Consider the following 12,125-nt stretch of genomic DNA (forward strand, 5'->3'; position numbering starts at 1 on the left):
AATTGGATATTGTTTCTATTGACATTAGCAGTTTTCCTTTCTCTTCTTTGGGAAGAAATGCATTTAATTTAGATTTTCTAAATGCATATACTGTGACCTGGCATTCACAATCTGTCTTATAACTTAGCAAAAAAAAAGTTAATTTAAAAAAATCAAGTTATCATTTTATTCCTCTGGGAAGATAGACTTTTATATTATTTTCCCTATGAAATATTGTCCATAACAATCTCAGAGATGAAGACTTAGTAGTGCATATAAATTAGAAATTCCTTTTGAGTATCTGTGACCCCAAAACTGAAGAATCCAAGAGAACCTCTTTCCAGCTGATACTTTCCCTCCAGACATCACAGTCTCAGTCTTTCCCCCTAGACATATAAAATCTTAGAAAGACATCACAATCTTTACCCCTAGACATATAAAGTCTTAGAAAACTCAGGTTCACCAGTAAGGAAATAGTTAATTATTTCTCCCGTATTTTGCTAGAATTCTCAGGGTTGGGTCATGTATTTTGGGCTTTCAGCACATGGTTGAACATGTGTAGCTTCACTGGCTGGAATTCATTTCCTGCTCGTGGAATCCAGTCATAGCTCTAGCAAGAACAGAGACCCAGTATAGATGTTACAGCACAGAAATGGACCACTCAGGCCACTTTTCAGATCATAGATGTATTCTTAAAATGCTCTGACATGTTCACATTACCTTCAGAAGTCATTAAGGAAGAGAAGATAAAAGGTGGATCTGAAGACAAGTGAGAGAAAAGTGATTCATCAGTTTAAATTTATCTGGAAGCTGTCAGTGATAGCAAGCTGAAAAGTTGAGGGTTGAAATACTGTTGTTACGACTCCCTGCTCAAAGGTCTCATCTTAGGAAGGCAAACATTTTGATGATACCAGGGCTTTGCTTGAACATAGTCTTTTGCTTTTTGGCCTTGGATCCTTGACAATATATATAAATAGTGGTTGTTTTCCTACGTTTTTAAACTATCACAGAGATAACTGAGCTTTATGCAATTAAATGCAATGGTACATTTGAAACTGAAACATAAACTTCCTGAACTGTAATGGGCAGCTCATTGACAGTAGTTTATATCAGTGTTTTCCAAAATAGAACATAGTTGATCATTTTGCCATTTTAAAAAGATAAAATAGAAATTATCAGAGTGCATTGTACAAAGGATAGGAATTATGGTTGTTTAGGAAATTTTTAAATTCAGTATTTATATATATGTGATGAGTTGCAATGTAAAATGTATTTCTTATTGTAACTCTTGATCAAAAATATTTGAAAAACACTGATGTTTAGATTATACAGACTTACTTGGTAACAGTTTCTATCCTGCACTTAGAAGATGTTACTCCCACATCAGGTATACTAAAACCATTATCATTTTGAACTGAGTGCTGTGTATTTAATTAGAATTTGTGATAATTAGTTATTGTGGAGTAGGGGAAAGAAACTGTGTCATATCATTAGAAAATGTGTGTAATTCACTCAGGGAACACTTTCTCCAGCTACACACAATCTACTTCACACCTCCCAGTGGAGAGGCCCTGCCAGTGGGAAGGAATCTGTGGGGCGTTTCCTTTGTCTCACATGGGTTAGGATGGGGAGGCAGAATGGAGACACACTGTCTTAGGTGGTCACTGAAGGAACTGTCACAGTTACACATCATTATAGTTAGCTCTACTTTCTGGATCTCACCTCTGTAACAGGCAAAGCTAGATGGTGGAAGGCAGCAGTGGAGACCTGTCCTCATGGCCGTGACTGAGAAGGACCTGCTGCTTTATGACTGTATGCCATGGACCAGGGATGCCTGGGCATCACCATGTCATAGCTACCCTCTTGTTGCCACAAGGTAAGACTAAAGACAACAAAATATCTGTCCTACTCTGAATCTGCTGCTGCTGCTGCTGCTGCTGCTGCTAAGTCGCTTCAGTTGTGTCCGACTCTGTGCGACCCCATAGACGGCCTCCTACCAGGCTCCTCTGTCCCTGGGATTCTCCAGGCAAGAACACTAGAGTGGGTTGCCATTTCCTGCTCCAATGCATCAAAGTGAAAAGTGAAAGGGAAGTCGCTAAGTTGTGTCCAACTCTTAGCGACCTCATAGACTGCAGCCTACCAGGCTTCTCCATCCATGGGATTTTCCAGGCAAGAGTACTGGAGTGGGGTGCCATTGCCTTCTCCGACTGAATCTACTAAGGAATTTTAAAGGAATTTTAAAATGACTTCTGTTATCTTTTAGGTGCCTAAAATAGCATTAAAGCAGCGATGTAGACGATTTAGACAAAAACTTTTCTTTCACAACCCTATTGATCATTTTTTGCAGTTCCTAGCTCAGAATATATGGTTTCTGTCACTGATATTTTTGTGTGTATTTTTTAAGTTGTCGAAGCAGCTCCCTAACTGCTCTTCTCAAGACTTGCTTACTCATGAAGATAAATAAATTGTGTTTTGTTTTTTTTTTTTCCTTATTGACTGTGACTAGAAAACCACTGAAATTGTGGCAGCATTTTGACTGAGTGATGAAATCATTTAAACCAGAATGTGGTACTGTGGATAAACTACACAACTCAGCCAAAATATTCTTCAACTTCTCTTTCTAGTATAAGAGTACATTTGATTCCATCAAGTAAACATTTATCTGACCTGAAGCAACAGGATGTTTCTTGTATGCCAGATGTAGGGAGCTGGAAGGAAAAGAATGGAGAAATGTAGATTTGGAGGCCAATACGTCTTAAGAAATAATCAGAAACTAGTTATCTAGTGTGAAACTAGGAAAGATATTCACATTCAGTGTTAATTTGGGCTTAAAAAAAATCAGGTTTTGATACAGCTCAAAAACTACACATTAAAAAGGAGTCCCACAAAAAAGCACTTGATAGTCAAAAAGGTTAAATGATGGCGTCATCTAGGATGTCCCATGGGAAGCAGTGTGGGAGTTCCAGCTTTCAGGAGACAAAGATTCATGTGAGGAAGAGAATTCTTACATTACAGGAAGACTTCTACATTATGTAGAATTTCCTTCAATTTGCCAAGTTCCCTTACATATATCATTATTTTTAAAAAATATAAATTTCACATAGCTTTTCAGGAGTTTCTCGGTAATTTAGAGCTGTAGCCCGTAGATCACAGAATAGAGATGAAGGATTTATTGAGCCTCAGAGTTAGAGAAGTGTGCTCTCATTAATTCCTTCAGGATATAAAGGTCCTGCAGAAAGGGCCTTGATGATTCCATAGCAAAGGTAGACAGTCTCTGATAAATAAATTAATTAATTATAGTTCAAAAATCAAAGAACACTGCTAGGGTGATATAAATTAACATGAGTTACTATTTACATTGGCTTGCACATTTACAGATTCTTGGAAACCAAAGCTGTATGTTTGTGTTTATCTAATAGTTGATATTTTGGGATGGTCAGGGAATTGAGTAAAACATGAATGTGATAAATGAAGAGGATTTTTATTTTATTACATCATTTGACACATTTCCTGAGGTTAAATCCAAGTGCCCAATACAGGTAGAGAATTAGATACACGTGCTGTAGATTTTGCAGGATGTGCATTTTGTAGTCTTTTCCTATATGCTTTCTTTGACTGGAAAAGAAGAAGATCCAGAGAAAGCGTGGCTACTTGACAATGTGGAAAATTGAGTGGTGGAGTGCTTATGGGATTTATGGGGCCAAAGCCGCTGTACCGCCTTTGCGTGAGCTCATCAGGCCTTCCCACTAAGGGGGCCTTTTGGCAGTGTGTTCTAACCAACTGCTGTGCAGCCAGAGTCCAGCAGCTGGTTTGAATTAGATTCCCTCTGCCAAATATTTCATAATCAAATCTGTAGGAAAAATTCTGGACTTTATATTTTTTAAGGTCTGATTTGAGATTAGCAATCAAACTGAATATGGGGGAATACACCCTGACACTTTGCTCACACTCTGTATTACTGGGATTGTATGTGGAGTAGTTTTGAAACTCATTTAACTCTTGCTGAGGTAGCTAACGTGTAATTGGCATGTTGGTTCTACAGGGATCAGCTCAGGGAGGTGGTTCTCAAATAATACTTTCGTGGACCTCTGGGGATACCCTCTTCAGGGGGTCTGTAAGTTCAAAACTGTTTTCACAGTAATACTAACGTGTTGTTTGCTTTTCTCACTGTTGACATTTGCACTGAGTTTGGTAAAATTGCTTGTACCTTATCATGAATCAAGGCAGTTGGCACTGAACTGTATGGCCTTGCAGGGAGAAAACATGCCACTGTAACCTCAAAATGCCTTTGTTGAGGCAGAAAATTGCTAGTTTTATTTAATCTCAGCCCTTGAGTATTCATCCTGTTGATAATCTGTGAGATGATGTGGGAAGTGCTTAGAGCCCACTTCTCCTGCATATGGAGGTGTGATGGTTTTTTACAAAGAAAAGCGTGTGTGGTTTTTATGAGCTGAACTGGCTGGTTGGTTGGTTGGGGTTTTTTAATGGAACACCACTTTCCCTTCAAAAAAAAAAAACAAAACTGACAGACTATGGCTACTCAGACTTGGGTATTTGTCAGACTTTTAATTTTTTCTAAAATAAAATTCAAAATGAATTTGTCATTTAAAGAAAACACTGATGGTATTTGTTAACAATTAAAAATTTCTATCTTTCAAACAAAAAATTAGAATTCTGGGAAACTTGTGTCTCTCACTATGAATTTTGACAGCTTCCTAGTACTTAAAGACTTACCTGATGAGATCAGTGGCGATATTACCAAATGTGACTTTCTTATATAATAAAATACTTTTAACGTTTGGAAAATGTACATAACTCAATGAAAAAATATATTCCAAATGACCAATTCATGATGCTGCAAAATCATGCAAGGGTAAAAAAAATCTATTCAAGCTGTAGGAGAGACCATTGGATTTTTTAATGTAACAGGATAATTGAGGGTTTCCTGGTGGCTCAGTGGTAAAGAATTTGCCTGCAATGCAGGAGCCGCAGGGAGAAGCAGGTTTGATCCCTGGCTTGGAAAGATCCCCTGGAGAAGGGCATGGCAACCCACTCCAGTATTCTTGCCTGGAAAACCCCATGGATAAAAGAGCCTGGAGGTCTACAGTCCATGGGGTCCCAGGGTCGGACACAACTGGAGCAACTTAGCACACATAAAAACTTTATTGATAAGGTTTCAGATCCTACCTTGCACCTAACCTTTAAGAAACTACTTGTTGATTTTTGGTTTGGTGGACAGAAAGATAGCCATAATTATCTGAAATAGCTATTAAAAGACTCCTTCCTTGTCCAGCTGCATACCTGTGTGAGGCTGGGTATACTTCAGCTACATGCTGTGGCAGAATGCAGATACACATAAGAGAATTCAGCTGTCTTTTATTAAGCTGTATATGAAAGAGATTTGAAAAAAATTAAAACAGTGCCAGTGTTCACATTCATTTCGTTTTGAAAAATATTATTTTTAATAAAAGTATGTTATTTATATTAGCACCTAATAGGTTTGTTATTTTTATTTCTAAATGAATATTTTGAAGATTTATCAGTTTTAATTTCTCATTATAGTAAATATACTGCATTTCCTAATATAGTAAATATAGTGCGAAGAGCAGGTGGCGCATGGGCCCTCTCATCACCGTGGCTTCTCCAGATATCAAGCACGGGCTCTGGGTGCGTGGGCTTCTGTAGCTGCAGCACATGGACTTACTAGTTGCAGCTCCCGGGCTCTAAAACACAGGCTCGGTGGTTGTGGCACTTGGGCTTAGTTGCTCTGCAGCATGTGGGATCGTCCTGGACCAGGGATCAAGCCTGTGTCTCCTGCATTGGCAGGCAGATTCTTTACCACTGAGCCAGCAAGGAAGCCCTAAAGCATAGAGCTTAATGCTCTTTGACATTTGCACAGAGTTATGCAGTTACCACAGTCACTATTAGGACGCTTGAACCACCCCAGAAAGAAACCCCTTACCCACTAGCATTCACTCTCCATTTTCCTCTCCCTCAGCTTTAAACAACCCAAAGTTAGCTATGGGTTTTTCTATAGGTACACTTCATCTGAGTGAGAAAGTTCTGTTCTATTCCACATTTGTTGAGTGTTTTCAATTTGGGGTTTAATTAAATGATTTTGGATTTGTTAAAATGTTTTTTCCATGTCTATTACAGTGGTCTTGTAGGTTCTGTCCTTTTTTCTATTTATATGGTTTTACTTATCAATTCATAAATCAATTTAAAAATAATTTTTAAATCGAATCAATTTATAAATAAATTACCATTTTGATTTTGAATATTAAACCAACCTTGTACTTCTGAGATAAATCTTACTTGGTCTTGCTAGATTCAATTTGCTTGCTAATAATTTGATGAGAATTTTGTGTCTTGTATTTATAAATTATCTTGGTCTGTAGTTTTTCTTTTCTTGAGATGTCTTTGATCTGGGTATTAGGGTGTTACTGGCCTCATAGAAAGAGTTGAGAGGTATTCCCTCCTCTTCTGTTTTTTAGAAGACTTTATATAGAGTTGGTACTGATTATTCTTTAAATATTTGCTAGAATTCATCAGCAAAGCCATCTAGGATTAAGATTTTCTTTGTGGGAAGCTTTTCACTATTAGTTGAAGGGATTTTGAAAATGCTTTAACAGTCATACTTTCTTAGACAGTGTTCTGCTCTTTCCCTTTTACCTGAAAATATTTTTTAGTTCATGAATGTCCCATTTCTTATCTTTGACCTTGAAACCCTATTCTTATGAGCATCTCATGGGGCAGAATATGTAGGACACATTGTAGAAACTAAGGTTCTTTCAGGAGAAGGGGACAACAGAGGATGAGATGGCTGGATGGCATCACTGACTGACTGGATGGACGTGAATCTGAGTGAACTCCAGGAGTTGGTGATGGACAGGGAGGCCTGGCGTGCTGTGATTCATGGGGTCGCAAAGAGTCAGACACGACTGAGCGACTGAACTGAACTGATGCTTCTCATGTTTTTTCTCTTCTCTGTTTTGTTTCATTGCTGTCCCATTCTTGATTTGACTCTTCTCCCCAAAATGATTTTTTTGGGCCATGCTGCACAGCCTGTGGGATCTTAGTTCCCTGGCCAGGATTTGAACCCAGGCCACAGTAGTGAAAGTGCCAAATCCTACCCATTGGACTGCCAGGGAATTCCTGGAACTCACTTTTTCAAATAAAAAGATGGCACATCATTTTTTTTTTTTGTAGTAGAGTAGTATCATATTTTAAGTGAATGAGAGTCAAGAGCTGTAGCCAAGTAGTTCCAAATTTTCTTTTTTATGACTGAATAATATTCCATTGTATATACATTCCACATTTTATCTACTCATCAATTGATGGATATTTGAGCTATTTCCACTTTTAGGCTATTAAGAATAATGCTGATATGTACATTTGTGAACAAATTTTTATTCTAATGTATGTGTTTATTTATCTTGGGTACATACCTGGGAATGGAATTGTTGGATCATATAGTACCTCTATTTAACTTTTTGAGGAACCAGTCAGTTAAAAAATAAAAGAAAAAATCATGGTCTATCTTTGGCCAATAGTAACCTCTTCAGCTGAACTTTTGAGTGTTTTTAATAGGGCTTTTATATAAAAGTATTTGAGGACTTCCCCAGTGGTCTAGTGGTTAAGACTCCATGCTTCTACTGCAGGGAACATGGTTTCAATCCCTGGTCAAGGAAGTTCTGCATTGTGTGGCAAAAAAAAAAAAGATATTTGAGAATTGCCATATTCGCTGTTATGATAGAACATTCTGGACTTGTATATTTTCTGCTCTAGATCTGACGTTTTCCAAGAGACAATAAAAAGATCAAGTGTTGCCCAGGGAGAGAGGATAACTAGGCAGTATACTGAGGATTTTCAGAGCAGTGAAAATTCTCTGTATATTATAATGATGGCTATATGTCTTTATATTGATATATTTGTCCAAACCTGGATTTTGACTGGTTATGATGTATTGGTATACATTTATCTTTGGTAAAAAATTACCATTCTTGTGATACTGACAAATAGGGGAGGATATGCATGTTTGTGGCTTATTTCTTAATCAAAATTGAGTCTTTTTTTTTTTTTTTTTGACATGCCTAGCCTCTTGGGACGGCTTCCCTAGTGGCATTGCAAAGAGGTGGACATGACTGAGTGACTAAGCACAGTATAGCCTTTCGTGGGAGCATGAAAAAGCAAATGGGAAATTGGGGTTCTTGGGCCATCTGACCTAGTGTTCTGCTTGTGACACCAGGAGTCATTTTTATGGGAAAACAGAATAGTATCTATGTCAAAGACTATAATCTTGTTTTGAGATATACTTACCTAAAAACTGCTGCTGATGTTTATAATTTTCTGCATTTTTATCAGCATAAATTGCTGAGATTGTCCTCTGACAGTACATTAATGACTTTTGAACTTTGCTGTGTTTGTGGTCCTAGGCTGGTTCATTCTGGCTCTGGGTGTCGCTCACCCTCCCTTGGATCTGACCTGACATTCGCCACCAGGACAGGCTCTCGGCAGGGCATCGAGATGCATCTCTTCAGGGTGGAGACACATCGGGATCTGTCCACTTGGACCCGAATACTCGTTCAGGGCTGCCATGCAGCTGCTGAGTTGATCAAGGAAGTCTCTCTAGGTATAGATACTGGCATTTCATTGCTAACAGTAATTAAATGTCATTCTTTATTTTAAAGTAAAAATCATTTTCCTGTGGGCCAGACTTAAAATGTTCTGAAATAAGACACCTGAAGGTGATCATGATGGAAAGAAACTGAGTTTCTCTACTTTAGTAGCAAAGTTTTCGTTAAGTTGTTTATGTGACTCTGAACACATTCACAACAGTTTCTGTACAACATAACATGGCTGTTTTACTCTTCATTATTTAAATATTTAATAATGTGAGGACTCATTTACTAAATACTAGGTGTATTGACCCTCTTGTTAAGATTTGGAACATGGATAGACACCCTTAAAAGTGTGACCATCTGGAAGAGCTTATAGCTGTAGAAAAGTGAAGAATCTGGAATTGGAGTTTCTGTTGCAAAGTTGGAAGAGGTGTGCCCAGTAAGTACTGAAATGGGCCTCTAAAGGAAATCACCCTGGTGGTCTCTTTCCATTGTTGAAGCGCCCTCTTGTGGCTAGTCTGTGTGAATTTGAAGGGATGGGTATCACATGTGTGTATCTGTGTATATGGTTATGTATAGATATTTCCAGATTGCCTTTCATTTTAAGGAGAACAGAGAGTTGTCAAAATTAAGACACAATTACAGTTTCTAATATGGTTTTAATTACTTTGAACATCTTGCCTGGAAGTTGGTTTAGTTCTGCTCCTGTTTTCTTACATTTTGTTTCCTAAACCTAGTTTTACAGGATTTATATGAAAAGAGAAAATGTTTGAGAGCAGAAGGTCTTGTGATTTATCTTCCTTTCCATTGCTTTTGGAAAGTGAGGGGTCTCTATGGCTTTAGAACTGCATGAGCAGCATTTCCATGGGTCATCTTCTAACAGTGACGCCAGACAGCTTTTTCAGTGTTATAACAATTCTTCAGCTGTTTAGGACGTGCTCTGTATTTTCCTTACGACCACAACAATGGCTCAAGCGATGACACCAATGTCAATGACACCCGCCTTGGATTTTGACCGAAGTCACCACACCACACTGTCTTTCTCACTTGCCTGTCTCCCACCCATTGTGATTGGTCACCACATTAAGGACTGTGGGGCTCTGGTTTTTGTCTTGGCCACAGAATGTGATTTCTGGGATGGAGAAGTCTTCAGTTGAACAGGCTGGATGCCCTGTGTGCTTGTGTGGAGTCCCAGGGGTCTGGCCAGCACACTCATCACTGGCATATGGGGTCGCCATATCTTCAAGTACCTGGAGAGATATGCTTCCCAAAACAAAGAGAGTACAGTGTGGCTTTTGAACATTTTTTAGTTTTGTGTTGTTCCTTTGGTGTCTGTAAACTTCATATTACAGGAAACCAAAATCTAGTCAGTCTTTGGCTCACAATTGTTTAAATACAAATGGCTTGAATAGAGAGAAAATAAGGACCACCTGGTTCCTTATATTTTTAAATGGACAAAAGAAACTTGTTTTTTGGTTATTTCGAATTTTTTTGTTCTCATTCACAGCACTGTTTCAATATTTTACCTTGGTAATCCTTTCATTTCCACAGTTCAAGTCAATTGATGTACTTATTAATCACTTATTCTGTATTTAGAGCTTTCCAGACATGCTAAACTGGCTGAAAGTAAATCACTCTGCAAAGAACCAGGATTTCTTTAAAATGTGTGTGTGTGCATGTCCTCACGCATGGTGCAGGCGCTTAGTCTGTTACACCTTTAATAGGATGCGTGTGCCTGGTGTGCTCATACACATGTATATACATACATAAATAAGCCGGCATGTCCTTCAGATGCGTGTTACCACCTTCTTCTGTTAAATTGTTGGCTCCTTTTCTGAAGTAATTAATATTCAGAGTTCATTGTGCAAAACTCTCCTCTGTGAGTTATTCCTTTTCCTTATTTCTTGAACATGCCAGCTGCCTTGACTGAGTGTTTTTCATGTCCAGTGAAAGGATACATTGGTCTCGATATGAGGACTTGCTTGTTTGGGAGCCATTCTTCCTGCTCACAGCCATGATGAACTCAGTTCTCAGAGGACTGTGTTAATTTCTATGGGGCATAGGGCCTCTCACCAGTAGCCCCTGTACTAACAATAAAACAGCTTAAATGTTGGTGAAACAGGGACTTCACCAGTCTTGACAGGAGACATTTGCCAGTCTTGATGATCAGTTCTTTTGGCCCCATCAATTCAGATGTATCTTTTTGAATTTTATCTTTGGTAGGACTGACAGCGCGACTTCCCAACTACCAACCATGTTACTGCCCCTGAAAGGTGTCTCTGCCTTTTCTCATTTGGTTGTTCCTCCTTGCGCACTCGAAACCTTCTTCCTACTTCTCACTGCCCATCAGGTTTGACCACGTTTTCGGGACTTTCTCAAGTCCCGTTCCTCCAGGAAACCATTCCTCAACTTGGGCCTTATTGAGTTGGTATTTAGTCATCTTCTATACCCTTTACCTTAAGCAGTTAGGGATTTCATGTCTACGCCTGTCACTTATGAGGTCTTGAGAGCAGAGACCGTGCCTCTTACTTCTCTAGCACCACACACAGCCTACTGTCTGCACAGTGTTCAGTTGATACTCACTGAATTGAACTGAATCAGATCAGATGTCAAGTAAAGTTATGGTAATTTCTTCTTCATCTCAATCAAGATGTTGCCTTGAGTGACCAAAACAGAATTCACTTCAGGACATTCCAAATAGGTTAGGTATCACACATTCTCAGAAAGATTCTTTTCCCTTCTCCCTTTTTTGAAGTCAGAAGAAGCCTTTGTCACTCTCTCAACTGCAGTAGGAACTTCATTAGTGATGTCTGTTTCTTTTCAATAGGCTGCACATTAAATGGCCAAGAGGTGAGACTCACCATCCACTATGAAAGTGGGTTCACTGTCTCCAGGGAAAACGGAGGTTCCAGTAGCATCTTATACCGCTACCCCTTCGAAAGGCTGAAAATGTCTGCTGATGATGGCATCAGAAATCTGTATCTGGATTTTGGTGGTCCCGAAGGAGAACTGGTAAGCATGTTTCTGAAAAACATGTTTATTCTAATAGGCATTCTCTTTCTTATCATTCTTACCTCTTGTCATAGAAAATTGTGGACTTACCATCTACTATTCCATTTGGAGCCAAGGAAATTCTTCTTCAGGTTCCAAACATGCATGGGTTTGGCTTTGGGGTTTTGTTTTGTGTTTTCCCCACATTAGGGAATCATTGCCTTTTTAAAGTTTTGTTTGAATATCAGCAAGAAAAATTAGATAACCCTATAAGAAACAGGCTTTTGTCAAATGTAAGATATAAAATACTAAACCTGGCACACTTTAATAAATGAGTTCTATCCATTGCTATTATCAGCAATTTGTTGGGATAAGAGTTAAAAGTAATAGTGACTTAGTTGCTATAGAAATTCTGCTAGTCAGAAAAAAAAAAGCAAAGATATGTCCATACACCCATCATCTGTTTTGACTTCCTTGTCCTTTAAAGGAAATACCCACAGGAATTCTTGAGTCCCCTTGGAGAACTAGAGAAGT

At 38.6% G+C, this 12,125-nt stretch overlaps 1 protein-coding gene across 1 annotated transcript in view; it reads left to right on the forward strand.

Annotated features, from left to right (window-relative positions):
- SNTB2 (syntrophin beta 2) overlaps positions 1-12,125 on the forward strand; it is a 68,229-nt gene that overhangs the window by 51,444 nt on the left and 4,660 nt on the right. Inside the window, exons 4-6 of the mRNA XM_069550222.1 lie at positions 1,713-1,855; positions 8,415-8,611; positions 11,428-11,612. Of these exons, the coding sequence (XP_069406323.1) occupies positions 1,713-1,855; positions 8,415-8,611; positions 11,428-11,612 (525 nt within the window). The remainder of the gene's footprint in view (positions 1-1,712; positions 1,856-8,414; positions 8,612-11,427; positions 11,613-12,125) is intronic.

This window comes from Ovis canadensis, chromosome 14 (genome assembly GCF_042477335.2).
Source record: "Ovis canadensis isolate MfBH-ARS-UI-01 breed Bighorn chromosome 14, ARS-UI_OviCan_v2, whole genome shotgun sequence".
Taxonomy (NCBI): domain Eukaryota; kingdom Metazoa; phylum Chordata; class Mammalia; order Artiodactyla; family Bovidae; genus Ovis; species Ovis canadensis.